The sequence below is a fragment of the Narcine bancroftii genome, chromosome 1 (assembly GCF_036971445.1).
Source record: "Narcine bancroftii isolate sNarBan1 chromosome 1, sNarBan1.hap1, whole genome shotgun sequence".
Classification (NCBI taxonomy): Eukaryota; Metazoa; Chordata; class Chondrichthyes; order Torpediniformes; family Narcinidae; genus Narcine; species Narcine bancroftii.
In genome coordinates this window covers 128,991,614-129,017,163 of record NC_091469.1, presented here as the reverse complement: position 1 = coordinate 129,017,163, position 25,550 = coordinate 128,991,614, and the positions used below count along the sequence as shown (strand labels likewise).

General features: G+C 39.4%; 1 protein-coding gene across 6 annotated transcripts in view; it reads left to right on the top strand.

Moving 5' to 3' along the window:
• The window catches only part of erbin (erbb2 interacting protein), a 313,125-nt gene that overhangs the window by 270,605 nt on the left and 16,970 nt on the right, over window positions 1-25,550 (top strand). For 5 of the 6 annotated variants that reach the window (XM_069939183.1, XM_069939193.1, XM_069939201.1 and 2 more), the window contains 5 exons: window positions 240-383; window positions 7,790-7,912; window positions 10,656-10,880; window positions 17,660-17,752; window positions 25,401-25,475. In XM_069939183.1, the coding sequence (XP_069795284.1) occupies window positions 240-383; window positions 7,790-7,912; window positions 10,656-10,880; window positions 17,660-17,752; window positions 25,401-25,475 (660 nt within the window). The remainder of the gene's footprint in view (window positions 1-239; window positions 384-7,789; window positions 7,913-10,655; window positions 10,881-17,659; window positions 17,753-25,400; window positions 25,476-25,550) is intronic. The other variant, XM_069939223.1, reaches the window with a different exon arrangement.

Here is a 25,550-nt window from a genome sequence, read left to right as displayed (position 1 = left end):
TAGGTGAACTTCACTTGCATCTTTGCTGGGCTAAAAGGCTGCACTGAATCCACAAGGGCATGAGTAAATTACCCAGTTGTTGGGTCAGAGTATCTGCTTTGTGTTTTGCATGCTATTTCAGTTTGCATGATGCAGTGAGCCCTTGGAGAATTTTTTCTCTCTCGCAATTTGTCCTGTATTAATGCATGCTGCACTAATCTCTGTGTTAAAGCTGTGGAATTTTCTTCCTCTTTATTCAGAGCATGCTGTCTAGGTCGTTTAATTTCAATTATGCTGCTTTTAGCAGCATGCACTCTGGAAGCTGTAGGGAACTGCACGACAGCCAGGGCAACCTTGCCTTGAGTGTTGCAGACAGAAGGAATTCCGGAGTGCCCATATTCCGTGTGAGTACCAACATTGGGCCAGTTAGCATGAATGACTATTGTAGCAGGTAATTGAAGTATCCGTAAAGTAATTTTTGATGACTATCCACTGGTTTAAAGAAAAGATTGAGTTCTTTTCCTCCTCCCCCTTCTGATTATGTCATGTATTCAATGAGTTACTCAAACTTCAATACTTTCTTGATTTTCACATTAAGACCTGCAAGTTTCAGAATTGCTTGGCAGAAAATTCAAAAACCCATTTGTCACCACTTTCCAATGTAATTACATATTCTTCTGTTTGGTGAATCAAGCAGGATGAGACCTTTAACTAGGGTGGAACAACTTTGGCTGTGCTAAAATCATATTTGAAATGTAGTCAATTTCTCTGTGAGAATCCCTGAGTGGCAATCAGGAAAAAGTGCTGACAGGAGGAGAGGGGATCTCCTCCTCCAAATCATCCAAAAGCTGGATCCTTGCTGCTCTGTTGACAGATATACAATATATTTCAGTGTATAAGACGAGTTGAGAAACCTAAAAATTCTCTCAAAAATGAGGCGTCGACTTGTACGCCAGATATACTTTTGAAATCTTAAAATTAGCTCAACAACCACTTCATGCCGATTCGGTGTATGTTGACCCTTGAAAAACCGAAACAAAAATGATTTTCATTGAAATTTCTTTGAAAACAGCACATTTATAACCTTTCAAAATCACTATCCCTGTCATTGTCTGAGGCAAAGATGGTGGCAAACACATCCATACATTCACTTTTTAAACAATCCACATTTAGGTTCTAGTGTGCATCTGATGAGGTGGCTTGAGCTTCATCTTGAGTGTCCCATGATAAATCATCTTCCGTGCCGTCAATTGCACAAGAGGTACCACACTTTTTAAAAGATTTTAATATGGCCTCTACTTTCACTTTGTCCCATGCTTTGAGCATGAAGTCACACAGCATATCTAGTGAAGCAGCACACATTTCCCTCACTCAACATTCACATATTCCATTCCTCACGCACGTGGTCTTTGAATGCCTTGTTCAGCAAACATTGAGATGTTACAATATAGAAGTCAAATCACCCGGGATAACCAGCATGTAAGTATTATTTAGAGCAAATCTACTTTTAGTTTTCTCAGTTAAGAGGCTACAAAATATCCCAGACCAACAAACTCCGTTCCTTCCGTAAACCATCTGGCTGCCTGTTCCACACGTTGTCCATTCATAGTTTTACCCCATTTTCATACGTCCATCATTTTTCATTAATTTTCATAAAATTCCGCAGGGAATTATATTTTAGGTTTAATTTTAAACTTGAAGATTACCATGGGTCTTAACTTTGTCCCGTTGACCATGCACAATAACACCACGGGAAACCTGGTCCTTTCATGGCTTGTACTTCTGGTTGGCACAGTTTTCACACCTTTCCACCTGTTGCCTATCATGTTGAAATTCATGGGGGTTTTGTCCATGTTTCCAATATTTGCCAATATGCAAATTGGTGTTTCTGCCGGTTATGTATAATAAATTGGTGAAAACTTTTGACTTTATGATCAAGATCTTTTGGTAATATCTGAGCAATTTTTGTTTTTTGTTGAAATACCAGATTTTTCCTGTTTATGAAACTGTTGCTCCAGTCTACTGTAGCCTCAAAATCTTTATTGAGGTCTGGGTGTGACTTTGCCCACTGCAGTGCAAATGTTCTTATTTTATTTTAGGTGACTGTGTTGCAATCTTGCTTTTGTTCACATACCCATTCTGCGACGTGATTTTCCAATTCTGGCCAACAAGTGATTCCTCTTCCCATTGAACATTGCTTTTTTTGTTTTTTTTTTAAAGTCTCTTCTTTCTTCCTCCAGTCTCTTACCAACAACTTGTAAACATCAGTTTTCTCGCAGCTGTTCGGTTTGCTGGTTTTCTTGGCCATTTCTATCACTTTTTTTAAAACTCGCTTCAAACTTTTGTCGTTTTGATGGAATCTTCTTGATAACAACCACCTTCAGCCAACATCCAACAGTTCAGTCATTGTGATTTTTGGGGGTCAACTTATTTGCAGACAAACACCTAACATCTCAGTCATTGCAATTGTGAGGGGTAGACTTGTACACCCGATATATGATAAAACCCTGAAAATGAGGCTGAAAAAGGGGGTGGGTTTGACTTACCTGCCTGTCAACTTGTACGCTGAAATATAAGGTAATTATCTGAAATCACAGCTAACAATGGCTTAATTTTGAACAAAAGGTTCCACTCTTATGATACATTAAAATCTGATTTTGAATCACTTTTTTCTCAAACTTTTTTTGGAAAATTTAATGTGTTATTACAGGAAAAGATGAAAAAGGTGGATGTACTTAAAATAAAAGATAAATGGGAGAAGGATTTATCTATTCCTATATCCGTAGAGGAGTAGTTTGATATGTGTCTTGATAGTGTTACGAAGTTAATCATAATTTTTTGCATCAATTATATTTAACTCCTCAAACATTTTTCAATACAATTTCAAGATACATGAAAAGAGTATTGTCCAGTCACTTAGGTTTGAATACTGAAAACAAGAACGAAGAACCTAAATATCTGGCTGTAATTTTTGTAGCTCAGAGTGCACTGGCAACCAGAGCATAGCCAAGTTCTAACATTAGGGCGAGCGAGCACATAAAAATGGCGCCATGACCTTGGTTTCCTCAAAGCTGTGCATGTGCACACGTGCTTTACAACCAGCGCACAAAGGAAATGAATGTGTGCACAAGATTAGTTATCTTAAATAATGTAGTTCAAAGAATAAAATCTTAACTGAATGTGTTATCTCATTATTCTATTAAAACATACCAATACAGTTTTATTAGCCATGTGAGGTAGGCTGTGCCAAAATTACCTTGAAACAAATTCAAGTTTACATTTGCACAAGTATTCACTGTGTACATGCTTTTGTTACAGGTGTTATGAGCCTAGAGGACCCCAAAACCCAGCAGCAATAGAGTTTCACCAAGACATGGCTACCTAAACAAAAATTACTTTTAATTATATTTAAGCATGAAAACAGGATCAAACTTTAACTTATTACTATTAACTTAACCTAACTTAATCCCCTTCTAATTCTAAGTGCATATGTTTGTAATGTGTATTTAAGTTCAGAGAAGTTCTTTAATTCACAGCCCAATCTCACTCCTCACTCCTCCAAGATCACTGGTTGCAGGCAATTCTTAAACTGTGCACAGAATTTAACATTTATGAATTTCACCAGGCTTTGGTGCTTGAAAGGTAAATGGTTACTTCTCAGGAAGGTTCTTGTTGGTTTTCAGAGAGAGATTTGTTGCTCATTGGACACCCACAACTGATTCCTTCAGATCAGCCATTTCATTGTCTTGCCGAAGAAACTTGCCCCACCAGGGTTTTCCAGATGACAACCTCTTTCTTTCAGGTCACCACAGAATTCCTTTTTATTTCCCTTATTTCAAGTGAAACATTAGTCAATCCTCTCCTCTTGTCTGGACCACAAGGGCTTTGACTATGCTGAACTAAGAACTCACACCCATCTTCAAAATGGGGTTTTTCCACAAGCTTCCCAGCTTGTCATGTTCCAGACCCAGCTGCTGAAATGTAGAACTGAATTCTCTCTTGCTCTCGCTCTCTGAGAAAACCACATGGCCCTCTTAGAACAGCCAATGGCACTCAAACAGACTGTGGCTCCGGACCTAAACTTCTGAGTTTGTTCATCTGTTGCTTTCCAAAACAATAATCCATTACTCCACAACATGTCCAATTAACACCTACTTGTCTCTATAGGCATTCTTCAAAGTTTTTGCAAAGGCCCCCACCGCCTGGACTGTCTGGCTTGTGCAGAGCTCTGGCATTTTAAATTAGATCTGTTTTGAAGTGTTTGTATGTGCCCTACACTGAAAAAAACCTGCCACATTTATCGCCTTTAAAACCTATCTATATACAACATAAAATATAACATAATCTGTCACATAGGATAAAAATTTGCACAAGTGGTTTACTTTTATCATTGCTGAGTGGCCCGCTGAGTTTCTCCAACACTTTTGTGTACTACACTAGACCCCAACAGATGTGCTTTTTCTTGTTTACTTGGAGTTAGTGATAGCTTTTTTACAAACAGGTTACATGGGTGGCTAAGGGGTAGGGGAAAATGAAGGATGCAAACAATTATGCCCATGGACTGATCAGGAGACAATAAAGCATTTACTGGAAACTACCTCACACGATCAATCAACACGAAAAGCATTGCAATACAGTCCAGCCCATGCGGCTTCCAAGTAATTGCAGGCTACTACAAATTTCAAGACCAACAGGTCTCAGTCTTCTGTCGGGAACGGTCAGTGAGCAATGGTTCTTGTATTAATGCAATGGAAGGAGCTTTTAAGAAATGAAGTTGCTTTCTAGTGAGTGCAGGAGCATGAGGCACTTTTAACAGCGAATATTACACATGCTCCATTTTTCAAGTGCAGTTTTTTTTGCACAAATAAAATGCAAAATGCTGAAAAGAGGCGAGGTTTTTGGCTTTTGACTGGGTGCTTTCCCCAGGAAACGCAGACAAACTGGCTGCATGTGTAATGCCAATGTCTCCCACTGATGGAACGCCCCGGAGCAGAGATCAATTCCACCGCGAATGTGATGTGCTGGTGGACCACCAGGGTATTACAGAAGACTGAACAGTGAAAACACAGTTGAAAAAGCTGCCACTTCTGTAGAGGGTGGTCGGTGGGCGCTCGCTGCTCACCGACCCCCTGCACACACGCCCACCCCACTTAGTTAAGCCACTGCTTGCAGCATTCTACAAAATTGTGCTTCATTTTGAAAAAAAAACAGTTATGTATCGGGCTGCACAGTTAGAATTGTGATTAGTGAATATTATTACCCGGGTTCGAATCCGATGCTGTCTATAAGGTGTTTGTACCTTCTCCCAGTGTCTGTCTAGGTTTCCTCTGGGTGCTCCGGTCTCTTTCCACCCTTCAAAACATACCGGAGGTATTTGGGCGGCACAGTCTCGTAGAGCGGAAGGGCCTGTTACTGTGCTATATGTCCAAATTAAATTTAAATTAACCAAATCAATGAGATGCCCATTTCAGAATTAATCCTCTGCAAATGTACTTTGCAAAGTCGCATCAATAGTCATTGTAATATTATGTTACAGTTTGTATTAACACACTAGCTGTTACATAGGAACATAGGAAGTAGGAACAGGAGTAGGCCAAAAATGGCCCATCGAGCCTGCTCCGCCATTCAGTACAATCATGTCTGATCTAATTTATGACCTAACTCCACCTACCTGCCTTCTCCCCATATCCCCTAATTCCTCTATCATGTAAAAATTTATCTAACCGAATTTTAAATATGTTTAATGAGGCAGCCTCAACCACTTCCCTGGATAGAGAATTCCAAACATTCACTACTCTCTGGGAAAAACTATTTTTCCTCATCTCTGTCCTAAATCTACTCCCCGAACCTTGAGACTGTGTCCTCTCATTTTAGTTTCCCGGGCCAGCTCAAAAAACCTTCCTACATCTATCCTATCCATACCCTTCATAATCTTATATGTTTCTATAAAATCTCCTCTCATTCTTCTGAACTCGAGAGAATACGACAATTTAATCTTTCATCATAAGTCAACCCCTTCATCCCAGGGATCAACCTAGTAAACCTCCTCTGGACTGTTTCCAAAGCCAGTATATCTTTCCTCAAATATGGAGACCAGAAGTGGACACAGTACTCCAGGTGCAGTCTCACCAGTACCTTATACAGTTGCAACATTGCCTCCCTACTCCTGAATTCAATTCCTCTAGCGATGAAGGCCAACATTCCATTTGCCTTCTTAATAACCTGCTGCACCTGCAACCTAACGTTTTGTGATTCATGCACAAGGACTCCCAAGTCCCTCTGCACAACAGCATGCTGTAGTTTTTCACCCTTTAAATAATATTCAGCTCTTTTATTTTTCTTGCCAAAGTGGATAACCTCACACTTACTAACATTGTACTCCATCTGCCAGACCTTTGCCCACTCATCCAGCTTAACTATATCCCTCTGCAGACTCTCCACATCCTCATTACAATTTGCTCTTCCACTCAATTTGGTGTCATCCGCAAACTTGGCTACACCACATTTTGTCCCCTCCTCCAAGTCATCAATGTAAATGATGAACACTTGTGGGCCTAACACTGACCCCTGCGGCACCCCACTTACCACTCTCTGCCAACCTGAAAAACTCCCATTTATTCCGACTCTCTGCCTCCTGTCAGACAACCAATTTTCAATCCAGGCCAATATACTTCACCGGACTCCACTTTCCTGTAACTTACTTATAAGTCTCTTGTGCGGCACCTTATCAAACGCTTTCTGGAAATCCAAATATACAACATCAACCTGTTGCCCTCTATCCACCGCACCGATTATATTCTCAAAGAATCCTAACAAGTTTGTCAAACAAGATCTTCCCTTTCTAAAACCATGCTGCATCTGCCTGATTGAACCCTTACATTCCAAAAGTTTCACTATTTCATCTTTAATGACGGCTTCAATGTTGGGTATTAACTGCATTGGCAATACACATTTTGAACATCTTGTAAGTTATTACAGTGTAGTCATAAATATAACAATTTTTTCAAAATGCTTAAAGTAATACAAGATTAATTAGGTAAGTTCTTGGTTTAAATAATTGTCAAAAAAATAACTGAAATATGATGTCATCTTGGATTTCTCTACACTTACATGGATTTTTATATTCTAAACTTAAAGTATTATGCTAATTAAATTGTTCATTATTGGCAATAGTTATGGTTCTTTCTCATCAGATCATAACCTAAACTTTGTGTAATGATTTTGCTTTTTATATTATATTCCTGACCTATTTATCAAATGCTTGTGAATCCTATGGTTCACTCAAAATTGCATTTTAAAAAAAACTTGAGCCTTTGTTGTATGATTAGCTTTGGCGAATGAAATTTGTGCAAGTCCAAATTTATAAACATTGGCACAAAGTGTCTAGAACTTGCAACAAAGTGATTTTATTTTTCTTTTAAAGCAAAATGTTGCAGATGCTGCACACCCAAATTTAAATCAGAATGCTGGAAACCCTTAACCGTTCAGACAACTTCTGTGGAGAGGGATTCAATCAATGGCCATGATCTTTCAACGGACCTGAAGTCATTCTTATTTAACGTGCATAATGGTAAATCATTCTAGGGAATAGGAAAATTGGAAAAGGTCCCAACACAACAAGTTACTCATTTTAAAACCTCGTGTCAGACAGCATCTGTGAAGGGAAATGGAGTTGGTTTCAATTTTTTCTTTATTTTTAATATTCAATCATTATTTTAGGATTTTGTGACTTTTTAAAATTTAAGCCCAATTATTTTATTGGCTCTTTAAAAAATATCTTCTTGTGTGGTATTGTTTTCACGCTTTGTAGTATCCATCACAAGGGAATAGTATCGGGGACCCAAGTCAAGATGATGTCTTCAGTATTGGGCAGCAGAATTATTCACCATGTACAATTGGTATGAAGGATGTACCTCCAGACAATATAAGGAAAGTAAGTATTTTCCATGTCATTTTGCCAAAAGAATGAGTTATTAAGCTTTTCGATTGTAATTTGCTAACCTTTTTTTAAGGTTTTTATTATGCCTGGTATTTTTTTTCACCCCTTGCCAAAATTGAGAAAATGTGCTTCAATATTAAATAAATTGAAAAGCATAAGGCAAAAACCACAATGATGCAATGCTTATTTTTTTGTTGATCCAGGTTAATGGATTTGGTTGTAAGGGGACTGGAGAACAAATGTTCTCCAATTGTACAAGATTGTGGTGAGGCAATAACTGGTGTACGTGGTGAAGTTTGAAGGCTACACTGGAGCTTGGATATCCTTTTTGAAAAGAGTACAGCATAGATTGGCATAACATGTTGTCCAATGAAGAGTGAATGAAGCTCCCTGGAATTCAGCATAGTTATGGGTGATCTTAATGACGGACAAAAGATTCAAGAGGAATTCACAGGATTTTTTCTTCTGCCTTGAAACTAGAAAACATGGTTTAAATGGTAGCAGATTAGCAGTTAAAGACAGATTAAATTTTTTACACTGAGTTATAAATCTTTGGAATTTCCACCACTGTGCAACAATGGGCATTTGAGGAGTATATATATTAAAAAAAAAGGTTTTGGATATTAAATAAGGTTCTAAAGAAATGGAGCCGAGAAGGAGAAGATTGTCCATAATTGTTATGGTGCAGCAGGGCCTCTGAAGGCAAACAAGTAAATCAGCTGATGCTGTGATTGTAGAGACACAAAATTGCTGGAGAAACTCAGCAAGTCATGCAATTTAGCCAACTTCCTTGGCCGGCCTGGTTGGCATAGCGGTTAGTGCAACGTCTTTACAGCGCCAGTGATCATGATGGGGGGTTTGAATCCCATGGGGTCTCCCCATGTCTGTGTGGGATTTCTCTGGGGGGGGGTGGTGTAGGTTAATTGGGTGTAAATTGGGCAGCATGGGCTTGTGGGAAAAAAATGGCCTGTTACAGTGTTGTATGTCTAAAAAAATCTCTTAAAATAGTCTTGATCAAAATTCCTTTCTTTAAAAAATAAATGAATCCTCCTATTTCAATAAAGTTATTGAAAATTAATTTCAGACTGCATATATTTTGTCGAGGCTGTGATTCAGGCAAGACATTAATTACTATTTATCTTCAAAGTTTCATGAGAGATTTGAAACTTTATTTAACATTATGCATCCTGATTAAAAATGCAGCTCATCTGCACTCTGCAAATGATGACATGGTTGAAAGGGTCCAGGAATCTATGTGACATCAATTAGAGAAAAAGTAATGTCGAGTAGAATCAACAATGTTCTGCATTCCTGGACGTTGGGGGGGGCTTCCAAGCCAGGGTGTGAAGCCACCACACAGAATAATTGGTGCACATATAGATGTTTGAAAGCCGCACCAGGAGAAGTCCTCAAATATATGGATGCCCTGGCACTTGAACATGCTAATCCCTCGACATTGCCATTCCACCAATGAAGATGGAGCCATGGTCCTTTGACCACCTGGTCTGGGCAGCTCAATCACATTGTTCTCTTTTAAGTATGCTCTTGGAATTCATTCAGTATTTGAATTATTCATATAGTGGAGGGTGATTCTAGAAAAAATATTCTGTTTGGCACCCATTATTAAATATACTTGTGTGATCTAGGCTGAAATTAAATGTCTATGATCTTATTTCTGGGTTTGGGGAATTATGATAACATGAAATAGAATACAGTGCTCAGCAATCAAAATATTTAATTACTCTTTGTGGGACAAATTAATCTAATGTGTACCCATGTGCATTGCCAATCAGATATGTATGTCTACAACCTGCAACTTTGTTTGAGTTTTTAACTAGCTACGTTATCTTCATGAGAGTAATGGTGGTGGAATTTTTTTCAGCAAAGTTCGAGGCTTTCATGGTATCATTCTAATAATTGGTTCAGCATTTCCACAAAAATCATGTTGCTTTGTATAGAACATGGGGGGAAAAACAGCGCAGGAACAGGTCATTTGGCCCAAGGCGGCTGAGCTGATGTCCATTTCAAAGTTAAAGTCACCTTCCATTTTCTTTAGATTCACATGTCTATTTGTAAGTCTCTCAAAGGCTACTGTTGTATTGCTTCTAACACTTCTCCTGGCAGGCCATGTCAAGGGCCCACCACACTTTTTTAAAACTATGTATTTGGTCCACACCTCTTCTTTAAACTGCAACCCCCACACCCAACCCAAATGTAAACGTATGTCCTTTAGTATGTGATGTTTATCCTGGGGAAAATACTCTGATTTTGTAGGTTTCCATCAGGTCATCTCTCAGCCTCCTGTGCTCCAGAGAAAACAAAAGCACCCAAGTTTCTCCATCCTTCCCTGTTATTCTTGCCTTCTAAAATGGGTAACATCCTGGTAAATCTCTTCTGCATCCTTTCCAAAACCTCCACACCCTTCCTGTAATGTAGCAACCAGAATTGCACACACTATTCCAAGTGCAACCTCACCAGTTTAATATATTTAATCTCGTCTTCTGTTGGGCAGTTAACTTTAAAATGTCCATATGATGCTGTATATAACTAATAGAAAGTATGATCAGTTCTCCACAAACAAAAATTCAGGATTGAGAGGAAAAAATCCTGAAAATCAATTGGATCTGCTTTTCCACCTGGTCTAAGACCGTGGGCAATTCTCATACTTTCAGAAATTTGAGTGCATGGCAAATTCATGAAATGTAAGTTGAAGTTCATTATTATTTTTCATCCCTAGGTGCCTTTGACAAATGGCCAAATGTACCCACCTTCAAGAGTTGCATTGAACTGCAACCAGTCCTACCACACAATGTCCCAGGGAACTGTTGGGAGGCATCCTTCTCGGGAGCAGCTGATCGATTACCTAATGCTAAAAGTATCTCATCAAACGCCATATACTCCAACACAAGGTCCATCCACAAATCATCTAATGAGACAGTGTCGTGATATTGTACAGCAAGAGGTAAGAACCAAAAATAGTTCAAACATCAATTTTTACATGGGCTACGAGAAGATTTACTTTGCCCAGGTTCTAGGACCCAAGTCATGTAGCATTGGATGTTGAGTTAGATTTCCAGCTTAGTTAAGCAATTTAACAGCATTAGGAGTCTTGGACTTGAATGATTGTCCAGGTGTTTTATGGCTGATTGTCTGTATCATGTGCTGAAATCTATTAAAACAGAATTGGGATCTTGATGAACTGTACTGTTTTATCATCTAATAATTGAATAAAATTGAAGGACCTTCTTTACTACTTCATTGTTACAGTTTAGGAATCAATTCTCACCAATTATGAGGAAAAGACGGTTCAAGAAAATATGTTTGGCTCATTTGAGAAGGTGTTTGATCCAAAATGTTGTCTTACTTGCACTGACTATGCAACATAAGCCAAATTTAGAGCTCATTTCATTGTGAATATCAGTGAAACAGAAGGATATTCAGGTCTTTTTTGCACAAACAATCTCATCTTTTCTCAATAGCATCTCAGTTGGAGTAATTATAATTTATTTTGAGTGCTTAAAGACCTGGCAATTGTGTAAACACCAGAAATTTGCAAAATGAATGATTTCACACTAGTTCATTTATTCTTAGTTTGTGATATCACATAAAGTGCCCTCCATAATGTTTGGGACAAACACACTTTTTTCTTTATTTGCCCCTGTGCTCCACAGTTTTAAATTTGTAATTAAACAATTTGAATGCTTATTAGGAAAGATTATACTAAGAAATTTATTTCTTCAATGTATCTTTTACTACAAGCAGGTACTATAAAAAAGGTAGTTCATAAACCAAGACAGAAATGGAGGTTAACTTGAATATTACGATTGATGAGAAAAGATGGGCAGAACTTTGTCATGACCATTTTACATATTATAATTGTTAGTTATAGATTAGTTCAATATAATTATTTACATTAATTATATTTAAAACTTCAAACTCTGCATAAAATGAAATTGGATTGATCAGATAAATTTTTTAGATGTGGTGATGAAATAGGAACCTTCTTACATTCGACTTAGTCACATTCCAAAGTTAGAACTTTTTGGGAGTATTTGGGAAAGTTTCTGGGACAGATTATTAGCACTGTTTTTACACAGAATCCAGATTTATTTTGGTTGGGGAATATAGAAGGAACAAGACCTAAATTAAAGCTATTATTCCATCAAGTGAAATTTACTAAATTTACCTTAGTGGTGGCAAGAAAGTATATAACAGTGACAATGGAATTCAGATATGTATTTAGGTATGGAATGATGGCATTCAGAAATTCAGAGCTGTATCCTTTTGGAAAAAATCACTTCTAAATAAATATCCACTTTTTGTACATATTTGGAGCTTGTATATGCAAAGGTTAGGGATAAATATCTAAAAAATGTACTTCCGACCTTCTTCCCTAAAAATCTAAAAAATGTACTTCCGACCTTCTTCCCTAAAAATCTAAAAAATGTACTTCCGACCTTCTTCCCTAAAAATCTAAAAAATGTACTTCCGACCTTCTTCCCTAAAAATCTAAAAAATGTACTTCCGACCTTCTTCCCTAAAAATCTAAAAAATGTACTTCCGACCTTCTTCCCTAAAAATCTAAAAAATGTACTTCCGACCTTCTTCCCTAAAAATCGCTATACATATAAATATTGTAAGATGTGAGGTAATCCTCTGTGTAATCCAGAATAATAATATTCTTTCTACATTTCTGCTCTTTTTTGTATTTTTTCAAAACTATTTTATATCTATTTTTTTATAGTGGAAGTAAGAGGGGGGAGGGGAGGTTTAATACCATGTAATCATTTACATGTGATTTAAATTCACATGTGATTAAAGTGCACGTTCCAGATTTTGATAAATGGTATAGATTTTGGTTTGATCATTGAGAAATTACAGCACTTTTTATGCATAGTCCCTCATTTCAGGGCACCAAAATGTTTAGGACATTTGGCTTCAGAGGTGCTTGTGATTACTCAGGTATGTTTAATTGATTCATTAGAGCAGGTATAAGAGAGCTACGCTTGCTTCTAAGCTTTTGATCACCTTTGGAGTCTGCCATTTTTCAACAAGGATCAGAGTTGTGCCAAGGAAAGTCAAAAGCCACTTTCATACTTGCAAGTGATCGCAGGTATTAACTGCCAATCAGTTTTTAAAGTGTCTAGAGTGAAAGCAAAATCGGCTCAATGCCAGTGTCAGATAATATCATCTCATGCCGGGGATTGATGGGCTCGACCCCGAGTACAATCCCCGGGATCTGCAGACATTGGCATTGCAATCAGGCAAGTGTGAAACGGGTAATTGCATTGTGGGATTGAAATGACCCAAGTTTTTGCATGACTGTAGGAACGTGAAGGATGTAAAGATTAAAAATGAAGTTATAAGCTTTGCCGTTGGAAAGTCACAGCGAGAGAGAGGAAATAGCAATAGCAGACAATTTTTAAACAGCATGAGAAAATTAGTAGCGCTATAGCGCATCATTTATAAAGACCATGGGATAAAGCAATGGCGGACTTCCCAAAATGTAGTGCAGCAGAGAAAATGCTCCATGAATGTCCTGTGTCTGCAACTGGGCATGCAGCCCTTTCTCTGCCACATGGAATTCTGGGAGGGAATGTCCGCCATTGCTTTTCCCCCAATATTTATAAATTGTACGTGATAGTGCTACCAACTTTCCCATGCTATATAAGTTGTGCGCTATAGCGCTATAAACTTTAAAAATTGTCTGCTATTGCTGTTTATTACTAGCACTTTCCCATGGTCCCTTATAAAGGTTTATATAGGTCGACACAACAACAGGGGGCTGAAGGGCTCATACTGTGCTGATATGATGCTTAATTATGTCATAATTAGGCATGATTAATTTTGTTCAAATATAAGATCATAATACATTGATCAGGATTTAGGGCAGGTCCACCATCCCTCGATGTGTAATGACATCACTAGTAGAAGGTAGAACAGTCCTAACCCCAGGGATGGCTCCTTGCAAGTGTGAAAGTGTTCACTGTCCCAGTTAGGAATGGTCAAATGTGAAAAGCCAAACCCCCATCCCTATCCCGGGACATGGAACAGCTCATTTAGTGGGATGCAAGTGTGAAAGGGGCTATAGAGGTCATTAAGAGGCTGAAAAACAAGAATAAAACAGTAAGAGACATCACTCAAACCTTAGGATGTCCAAAATCAACTGCTTGGAACATCATTAAAAAGAAGTGATCTGGTGAGCTCAGTAATTGCAAAGGGACTGGTGGGCCAAGGAAGACCTCCACTGTTGATGACAGAAGAATTCTCATCATAATTGAGAAAAATCTCCAAATGGCTGTCCAACAGATCAGTGACACTCATCAGGAGGCAGAGGTGGATGCGTCGATGACTATCGTGACAGATTATTTTTTTTTATTGTATGTAGATATGTTTTAAGGGAGATAAATTGTGGGGTTTTTTAGTGTAGGTCACAAACAAACATAAACGCTTCACGACACAGATCTCATTTAAAATGCCAGAGCTCTGCTCAAGCCAGACAGTCCAGGCTCCCAGTGCCTTTGTAAAGACAATGGAAACTGCTTTGCTGAAGGACTTCACAAGCAGGTGTTAATTAGACATGCTGTGGAGTAATGGATTATTGTTTTGGAAAGCAACAGATGAATGGAATCAGAAAATTGGTTCCAGTGCCGCGGTCTGTCTGAGTTTGCTCTACTAAGAGGGTCATGTGGTTTTCTCAGAGAGAGAGAGAGAGAGGATTCAGTTCTACAGTTTAGCAGCAACAGCTGGGATTGGAACGTGACAAGCTGGCAAACTTGTGGAAAAACGCCATTTTGAAGATGGATTGTGAGTTCTTAGTTCAAAGCCCTTGTGGTCCATACAAGAGGAAAGGACTGGCTGCATAATGTTTCACTTGAAATAAGGGAAACAAAAAGGAACTCTGTGGTGACCTGAAAGAAAGAGGTTATCATCTGGAAAACCTTGATGGGGCAAGTTTCTTCAGCAAGACACTGAAGTGGCTGATCGGAAGGAATTAGTTTGTGTCCAACGAGCAACAAATATCTCTCTGAAAACCAACAAGAACCTTCCTGAGTGGTAACCATTTACCTTTCAAGCACCAAAGCCTGGTGAAATTCATAAATGTTAAATTCTGTGCACAGTATAAGAATTTCCTGATACCAGTGAACTTGGAGGAGTGAGAAGTCAGATTGGATTGTGAATCAAAGAACTTTTCTAAACTTATATGCATATTACATACACGTGCGCTTAGAATTAGAAGGGGGTTAAGTTGATAGTAATTTAAAGTGTGATCCTGTTTTCATGTTTAAAGATAATTAAAAGCAACTTTTGTTTAAATAACCATTTGTCTTGATGAATTTCTATTGCTGCTGGATTTTGGGATCCTCTGGGCCTATTTCACTATTGGACAGAAGATTTCATGAACGGAAATACATAGGCTGCACTGCAAAATGAAGACTGGTAGTTAGCCACAGAAGCAGGATGGCCAGATTACAGTTTAACAAGAAATATTTAAAAGAGCCTGCAGAATACTGGAAAATGTCTTGTAGACAGATGAGAGTGTCAGAGTGATAGCAAGAGCAAAGAGTGGAGGCGTAAAGCAAACCACCTAATCTGTGAAGCGTGGTGGTGGGGGTGTTTTGTCCTGTGCATGTATGACTGCCATAAGTACTGATACACTTATCTTCATTGATGATGTAATTGCTGATGGCAGTAGCAAAATAAATTCTGGGTTGCAGAGAAACATCTTATCTGCTCAAGTTTGAGCAAATGCCTCCAAACTCATTGGATGGCACTTCTTCCTACAGCTAGACGATGATTCCAATCATACTACTTAAGCAACAAAGAAGTTTTTCAAAGCTAAGATCCAGAAAATTCTTGAATGGCCAAGTCAGTCACTAGATCTAAATCCAATTGAATATGGCTTCCATTTGCTGAAGAGAAACTTAACGGGACAAGCCCCCGAAATAAGCAGGAGCTGAAGATAACTGAAGTAGAGGCCTGCCAGAGCTTCACCAGAGAAGATACTCAGCACCTGGTGCTGTCTATGAATCACAGACTTCAAGCAGTCATTGCATGTTAGTGATATGTAACAAAGTACTAAACATGACTACATTAAATCACATACCATTGCTGTGTCCGAAATATTATGGTGCCCTGAATTGAGGGGACTATGTATAAAAAGTGTTGTAATTTCAACATGGTCAAACCAAAATGTACATAAATGTCCTTTAATAATATCTGGAATGTGTACTTGAATCACATACTAATTTTTTAATTACAATTTTGAAAATATGGAGCACAGGGAAATAAAGGAAAGAAAAAGTGTATTTGTCCCGAACAATATGGAGGGCACTGTATAACAAATTTTGCTTCAGAAATCAGGAAATATTTGTGCTTAGGATATAGTTCACCTGAACTACCAGCAACAGAAGATCCTTGGTTTAATGTCTCTTCTAAATTGGCGAATTATTCAGCTTGTTGAGTCATAGAATTTTACAGCATGAAAACCGATAACCCATTAGGCCTCTTCTCAAAATCAAGTTTAGTTGGTTTCTTTCATACTTCTCTCCAACCAACTACATTAAAAAAAATTATGATTTCAGTCTGAGGCCCCTAAATAAATGTGCTGCAGCACCTGAGTGAGGAGGGGGTGGCATATGGCCCCATTGAGAATGGCCGGTCTAACCAATGTCTTGTACAGTCGTATCATGACATTCCTGCTCCTGCACTTATTCCCTGACCAATGAAGGCAAGTGTGCCAAATGCCTTCATCACCCCTTCTCTACCTGCAATGCCAATTTCATGCATCAATGTACCTGTACCCCTATGTCTACAATACAACCAGAATGCTATGATTCACTGTGCAAGTCCTGCCTGGTTTAATTTGGCAAAATGCAACACTTCACGCTTGACTGAGTTAAATTCCAACAGACATTCCTTGGCCCATTATCTCAGATCCTGTTGTAATCATATATTTACCATATATTATAACCAATGTGTCATCATCCTCTGTCTCCTACTATCAAACTAATTCTGTATGCAATTGGCTAGTTTACCCAGGATGCCTTGCAATCTGGCATTCAGTACCTAGCTCCCAAGTGGCCTTGAGTTAAACTGTGTTATTTGTCACCCCAAGTTCATTGCTATATTCTTTCTGTAATCTTGTGCCCATATCTTGCCAATTTAAGAGTAAAATAGGGATAGCATTTAGGTTGAGCAGAAAGTTTACACTCGACTGTTAATTTGAACAATAAGCATAATTTGAATTGTTGATTATAATTGGGTAATGTTGCTGTAGTTGCAGATACTTTTTGTTCAATGTAATCATTGAATGCAAACTTTATTTCTTAACATGCGATGAAATTTGTACCGAACTTGAATAGTGAAGAATTAGACTTTCCCCCCCCACCCCACCCCCCCCCCCCCCGCCGGTCCATTGCCCACGTACCCATTTACAGCCCCCATCTGCCCTTGTGCACAGACTGGTTTAGTCAAGTTAAAATGATGGAAGTTTTTGTTCTTTAAATTTAGACATGCAGCACAGTAACAGGCCCTTTCTCCTAAATACACCCAATTGACCTACAATCCCGGTACGCTTTGAAGGGTGGGAGGAAACTCAAGGAGACACAGGGAAGAACGTACAAACTCCTTACAGACAGTGCCGGATTCGAACCCAGGTCACTGGCTCTGGAACAGTGTAACATTAACCACTTTAACTATGCTGCCATTTGAGTAAAGGAAATTTTTCATTCTTTTCAGATGCACATTAAAATTGATAAAAATCCCGAGTTGGGTTTCAGCATATCTGGAGGTGTTGGAGGCAGAGGGAACCCCTTCAGACCAGATGATACTGTGAGTCTTTTATAGTTTGTTACACTTGTATAATGGTTTGGTGGCTGAGTGTCATACAATTAAACAGCACAGAAATGGGCTCTGAGGCTGACCATCTATTCTAAACTTGTTCATCAGCACCTGGAGCACAGTGCAATACAGCGTGGGCACTTCTTCGGCCCCCCGGTGTTGTACCGACCTATATAAATCAATCCAACCCTTCTTTCCTCACAGTCCTTAACTTTTCATTTTTCTTGCATCTACTGCCTATCTCTTTTAAATGTCCCTATTATTCCAACCCAGCAATGCATTCCACTACTCTGTTGATAAATAGATCTTACCCCTGATATCTCCCATAAACCACCTTTCACTAACCAGAAAACAATGTCCTCTGGTATTGGCTATTGCTGCCCTGAGAAAAATGTGCTGGATGCCTGATGTACTTCCATTGCTCCAAAGAGAAAAGCCCGTTTGCTAAACCTCTCCTCTTAAGACATGTTCTCCAATCCAGGCAGGATCCTGCACCATCTCTAAAGATTCCACAACTCTCCAATAATGAGGCAACCAGAACTGAATGCCTTACTCCGTGTTGTCAAACTAGAATTTTATAAAGCTGCAACATTACATTGTAGCTCTTGAACTCAATCCCCTGCCTGAAGGAGGACAGCACAGCATACACCTTCTCAACTACCCTAACAACTTGCACCGCAACCTTGAAGGATCTGTGGCAGTGGCGTCGCTGTAGGGAGTGACCGCATTTTTGAAAAGTGGCGCGGTTCCCCTCCCACTCCCTCCGGCACGCTCTGACGACGCTGAAAAAATCAGTGCGGCCAGTCATTCCATCATTGACTCAGCATCTGGTATGTGTCGAGGCAATTTTTTTTGTGTGCTCACCACCCCCACCCCCCAACTATAAAACCTGCTATGGCCCTGATCTATGGAGCCCCCACCCCAAGATCCTTCTGTTCCTCCATACTGCTCAGCATTATAGAATTAAACAGATACAATAAAGTCCCCGTTATCCGGCACCTACGGGGATGGCTGATACAAATTTTTTGGTTGACTGAGACTCGCTCTTAAAATGCCTAACTAATGCACCTGATTTAAGAACACACAGGTTAAAAGACAGTGAAAAAATGTAATTTGAAAAAAATTCAGTCTTGTAGTTTGTAATTAATCAGATATTTCCCATAACTTTCAAAATTGAAATTCGAAGCCCGGTTGCTGGCATTATAACAGTGTTCGCTTGCCACTACGCTAACCTCCTCCTCCCACGCTGGCAACCTGATCACCTCCATGCAAGTGTCCCGGTCAGACTCCCGATGCACCTTCCTTTAAATTCGAACCCTGGTCACTGGCGCAGTAACAGGCCCCTCCCCTAAATTTATAGATAAAGCCTTTCTAATATACCTAATGCTAATAAAGATTAAGACTCTTAACAGACAGGGATAGGGAGACAATTTGGGTGAGTTACCCCAGCGGCGAGTGCCATTGGCCGGCTCTTCATTCTGGGCACCGCCGTTATATTCAAAGATAACTTTATTCAAAGAGCTGCCGAGGGCATGGTGCTCTGTTTGCTGAATGTTTGCTCCCAAGGGGTTGTGTGTGGCTTCAGAGAACTTTTACAATTTAAGCTTTATTTAAACTTCTATTATTGTTTATTTACTTCACCATTTTTTTTGCGAGTTGTTTGGTTGCTGGATAATATGTATTTTACTGTATTCAGCCATCAAACTCGATCTTCCAAATGTATCACTTCATGCTCTTTTTTGGACCGAGCTTCATCTATGATTTTTCCATCCAACTCTGCATCCTGTCTATATCCTGTTGTAATCCACGACAAATTCCTACAATATCCACAGCATCTCCAACCTTTCTGTTATTTGCAGATTTACTGTCCTCATTATCCAAGACATTTATTTTAAAAAATTGTAAAGAATAGGGTTTTCTGCAGAACACCACTATTCACGTGGTCTATAGCTTACGGTTCCTTGACAATTCAAGTGCTCATCTGGATGCTGCTTAAGTTTCATTTGCTCCCCATGACCATCTTCCAGATTCCAATCACCTTTTTTTTGGGGGGGGGGATTGTGTGAGATTTTCCTCTGATTCCTTCTAAGCCTCTTGATCCTCTCCTTGACCTGTATCTTCTTGTCGCCAAAAACATTGGTTACCTTTTGCTTCCCATGGATGTTGAGTGACCTGCTGATTTTCTCCAGCACATTTGTGTATTGCACTCGACCCCAGAATCTGCAGATTTTCTTGTTTAACCCTCTTGTGTTAGCCACCTCCACTGTGGGAAGATATTTCCAACTATCTACCCTATCTATCTATGCTACTCTTAATTTTGTCAGTCTCAATCAGGTCCCATCCTACAATCTCGGTAGCAAGGAAAAAATTCTGCCTCCCCTCATAACAGAAAGATCGTAGCACAGGCAATGTGCTTGTGGTTCTTTTCTGCACTTTCTCCAATGTATTTGCATCCTTCCATGATCAGAACTGCATGGAATGTTCCAGCTTTCAGATAACCAAAATTATACAAAGTTGCAGACCTAGAACCGTGGAACACAACAGCATAGAAACAGGCCCCTTCGGCCCTTCTAGTCTGTGCCAAACCACCTTTTGCCTGATCCCACTGACCTGCACCCAGTCCAAAGCCCTCCATACCTCTCCCATCCATGTACATGTCCAAATCTTCTTAAATATTAAAATTGACCCCTCATTCACCACCTCAGCTGGAAGCTCGTCCCATACTCCCACCACTCTCTGTGTGAAGTCATTCCCCCTAAACTTCCACTCTTAACTCATGACTGCTGGTTTGTATCTCACCTACCCTCAGTGGGAAAAGCCTATCTACATTTACTCTGTCGATCCCCCTCATAATTTTAAATACCTCTATCAAATCTCCCCTCATTCTTCCATGTTCCAGGTAATAAAGTCTTAACCTGTTTAATTTTTCCCTGTAACTCAGTTCATGAAGTCCAGGCAACATCCTAGTTAATCTTTCTATCTTACTGATATATTTCTTGTAGTTATGTGACCAAAACTGCAAACAATACTCCAAATTTGGCCTCACCAATGTCTTATACAACTTTACTATGCCATCCCAACTTTATGAAGGCCAATATGGCAAAAGCTCTCTTTAAAACCCTATCTACCTGTGATACCACTTGCAGGGAATTTTGCAACTGTATTCCCAGGTCCCTCTGTTCCACCACACTCCTCAGCGCCCTTACATTCACCATGTATGTCCTTTCTTGGTTTGCCCTTCCAAAATGCAACACCTCACATTTGTCTGCATTAAATTGCATCTTCCATTTTTCAGCCCTTTTTTTCCTGCTTGTCCATATCCATCTGCAAGCTTTGAACACTTTCTCCACTGAAGCACACCACTCGTCGCAGGCCTCCAATTTGAGAAGCAATCGTCCACCACTACTCTCTGGTCTCTCCCGTCCAGCCATTGTTGAACACAGATCACTACTTTATCATGAATACCTAGCATCTGAATTTTTTTGACTAACTTCCAGTGCGGGATCTTGTTAAAGGCCTTAGTTAAGTCCATGTGGACAACATCCACAGCCTTTCCTTTGTCAACTTTCCTGGTAACCTCCTTGAAAAACTCTATAAGATTGATTAAACATGACCTACCGTGCACAAAGCCATGTTGACTATCCCTAATCCGTTTATGGCTATCCAAATAATTGTATATCCAACCTCTTAAAACACATTCCAATAATTTACCTAATACTAACATCAGGCTCGGTGGCCTATTATTTCCAGAGTTACTTTTGGAGCCTATTTTAAACAACAGAACAATGCGAGTTACTCTCTGATACCACACCCATGGCTAAGGACATTATAAATATTTCTACCAGAGCCCCTGCAATTTCTACACGAGCCTCCATCAAGATCCAAGGGAATATCTTGTTGGGCCCTGGGGATTTGTCCACCCTTATTTGCTTTAAGACAGCAAGCATTTCCTCCTCTTTCATCTGTATAGTTTCAATGTCCTCACTGCTTGTTCTCCCTACTTCCCACAACTCTGGGCCTATTTCCTGAGTGGAAAAATAAAGTTTAAGATCTTCCCCCATCTCTTTTGGCAACATACAAACCTGACCACTATGATCTTCAAGGGGACCAATATTGTCCCTTACTATCCTTTTGCTCTTAATGCACCTTTAGAAACCCTTAGGATTTTTCTTCATGTTGTCTGCCAAAGCAACCTAATGTCTTTTTTTTTGCCTTCCTAGTTTATTTTTTTTTAGTTTTTTCTTGCATTTTTAAACCCCTCAAGTACCTAATTTGCTCCACATTGCCTTTACCTGTTACACACCTCTCTCTTCCTCCAAACCAGATCCCCAATATTTCCTCAAAAACCAAGGTTCCCTATGCCTGTCAATCTTACCGTTAATCCTGACAGGAACATACAAACTCTGTACTCTCAAAATTTCACCTTTGACATTTCTCCACTTACCTTGAACATCCTTGGCTGAAAACAACTTATCCCAAACCACTCATTCTAGATCCTTTCTCATTTCCTCAAAATTAGCCTTTCTCCGATTTAGAATCTCAACCTGAGGACCAGACTATCCTCCTGAATAATTAACTTAAAACTAATGGCATTATGACCACTGGACCCAAAATGTTCCCCTACACATACTTCTGTCACCTGTCTTGTCTGTTCCATAAAAGGAGATACAGTATTGCACTCTCTCCAGGCTTGCAGTCAGTTTTGCAAGGAAGGGCAGATTGATTTTTTTCAAGAAAATTTTTATTAACATTATATAACTAATATTTTTGTAATGTTTAAAGACAAACATCATTGTTTTTACTCTACCTTTCCCATCCATGACTGTCCCCTTCACTGTATATCCAGTGCTCCTTTCCTCCCTGCACCTGTAGTCTCTGCCCTGGCTCAAAAAGGCAAGCATTGTGTATACATTATTACCACCTGTGACTCCACTTCAGGGGTCTTTGGACTTGAACATCAAGGTCCCTTTTTTTCCTCAGTGCTTGGCACTACTTTCATTAATTGTCCTATCCTTTTTCAACCTGCAAAATTCATCAATCCGTATTTACCAAGATTAAATTGCCTGCCCAATTTATCAGCTGATCAGTATCATTTTGTAGCCTTGGTTTCCTCCTCAGTATCAACATGAGCAATTTTCTTGTCATCTGCAAACATACTCATCATGCCAGTGAGGAGTAGGCTGTTCGTCCCTTCAAGCCTGCTCTGCCAATCAATAAGATCATGAATGATCTGATGATAGGCTTATTTCCAGCTACCTGTCTTTTCCCCGTATCTTTTAATTCCCCTACTATGCAAAAAAATCTATCCAATCTTGTCTTAAATATGTTTACTGATGTAGCCTCCACTTCTTCCATAGGCAGAGAATTCCATACACTCTGGGAAGCACAGTTACTCCTCATCTCTGTTCTAAATTTCCTATGCTGAATCATGAGGCTCTGCACCTAAAAGTGGGAAAAAAAACACTGAATATTTTGGCATATAAGTCGACCTTCAGATAAGTTAGGTCCCCACTTTCAGCCACAATTTTATGTTTTTATCATATGTCGGGTGTATAAGTCGACCCCCATCCCCATTTTCTGTGTCTGGGCCTCCCAGCAACAACCCAAACTTTGTTACAACACCCCAATTGCCGGGAAGATGCCAAACAGTCCAAGTCTTCAGCATCAGCTGCAACTGGAGTCGGTAACTCCATTCTCAACATCGGGTACGGAGCCGTCAGCATCAAAGAAATCGCTTCTCTGCCTAAGCGTGCTTGGTGCAGGAACCACGACTATGTGTCAGATACCAGGCAGAACCAGGGACCTTGGGCTCCTGGGCAGGAGAGGGGACCTAAGGCCCTACAATTGTAAAATGTCTAGGTGGGTTATAGTGGTGTCCAATGGTGGGGAGGTGTTGGGGAGTGGCAACGCCGGTGGTGAGGGAGTGCTTCCGGGGTTGTCTTGTACACCGAATCTATGTGGAGCAGTATTTTTTGAGTTGAATTTAAGGTCTCATTTTTGTATCTGCCGTATAGGCCGACCCCTGATTTTTTGAGGATTTCAGGACTTGATATTTACACCAAAATATATGGTACCTACCTTTATTTTATCTATTCTTTCAGAATTTTATACTTTTGCATAAGATCCACTCTGATTCTTCAGAATTCCAGCAAGTACAGTCCCAGACAATTCAATCTCTCCTCATAAGCTAACCCCCTCTAGATTCCTCTGCACAGAACATCCTTCCTCAAGTAAGGAGACCAGAACTACACGCAGTACTCCAAATGTAGCCTCACTACCCTGTACAGTTGCAGCATAACCTCCCTGCTCCTAAATTCCCTCTTGTAATGAAGGGCATTTGCCTTCTTGACTGCCTGTTGCACCTGCAAACATGCAACTCGTGCACAAGCACTCCCAAGTCCTCTGTGTTAATAATTGCTTACCCTTAAAGTAATAATCTCATCATTCATTTTTCCTTCAAAAGTAAATAACCTCATATTTACCAACATTGTACTTGCTCCATTTGCCAGACTCTTGCCCACTCATCTGAGTCATTCATTTACATAATTAACAGCAAGTCTCCCAGCACCAATTTCTGTGGCAGACTGCTGGATTTTTGCAAGAAACCTGCCTTTTTATTAACATTATATAACCAAACAATGATATTTTTTGTAATGTTTAAAGATAAACATCATTGTTTTTACTCTACCTACCCATGGCTGCCTCCTTTACTGCATAACCAGTACTCCTTTCCATTAGCCATTTATCTCAAGTATCCTGAGACCTATTTGAAACCACAATATGTCTCCATCAGGAAAGGACAGGATTTTCTTTTAAATAGTCCAATTTAAGACTAACAGATAATGGCCCTTTGGATGCTCTGAGGTGGACCAATTTCAGTGCTGGAGCCACTTCCTGTTTGAGCTATTGAGATTTTTTTTAAAAGAAGCAAACTTTAATCAAGGCTGGAATGTTAATAACTCTCGCTTTAGAATCTTGCAGACCATAATCCAGCAGCAAAACAAACCAAATCATATCAAGTTTATGATCATCCAATTCCACAGTATCACCTGACAAAAAAGTGTTCTCTGGTCCTCAATGCAAAACACACAGTCACACAACCAGATGTAACATGCAATTCAGACAAGCAATACATATGCAGGGCAAGTATTTATACAAATAAATAAATATTGTTTTGTAAATGTGAGTCTTGGATGATGAGTGGAAACAGTTGCTTTGTTCGTTCAACATTCTCACTGCCTATGGAAGAAGCTGTTCCTCAGCCTGGTGGTGCCATGCTCGGATACTCCTGTATCTCTTCCCTGACAGGAAAGATGCTGTGTGTGGGGTGGAAGGGGTCCTCAATGATGTTGCAAACTGTGCGCAAATGGAGACAGGTGACCAAATGAAAACAAGAGGAATGGAGATGGGTCTAGAATTTAACTATTTTGGAACAGTGTGAATCTTGAGGTGCATGTCAGTTAACTCATAATTGAAGTAATTATGAAAAATTTTCAAAAATTCGGTTTTGTATAGATTAGAAATTTAAAAGAAAATTGCTCATATCTTAAAGATACAGAATTAAGGTAAGTTTGTCATGTAAACATTATTGAAAATGAAATTGTAAAGTTAATGCATGAAATATTTATTCTTTACTCAGGGTATATTTGTAACTAGAGTTCAGCCTGAAGGTCCAGCTTCAAAACTGCTTCAGCCTGGAGATAAAATAGTTCAGGTAATTATAAACCTACAGTGGTTCCTCTTTTTAAAAATAAAAAAAACCTCACAGATTATCTTCTTTCTCCACTTA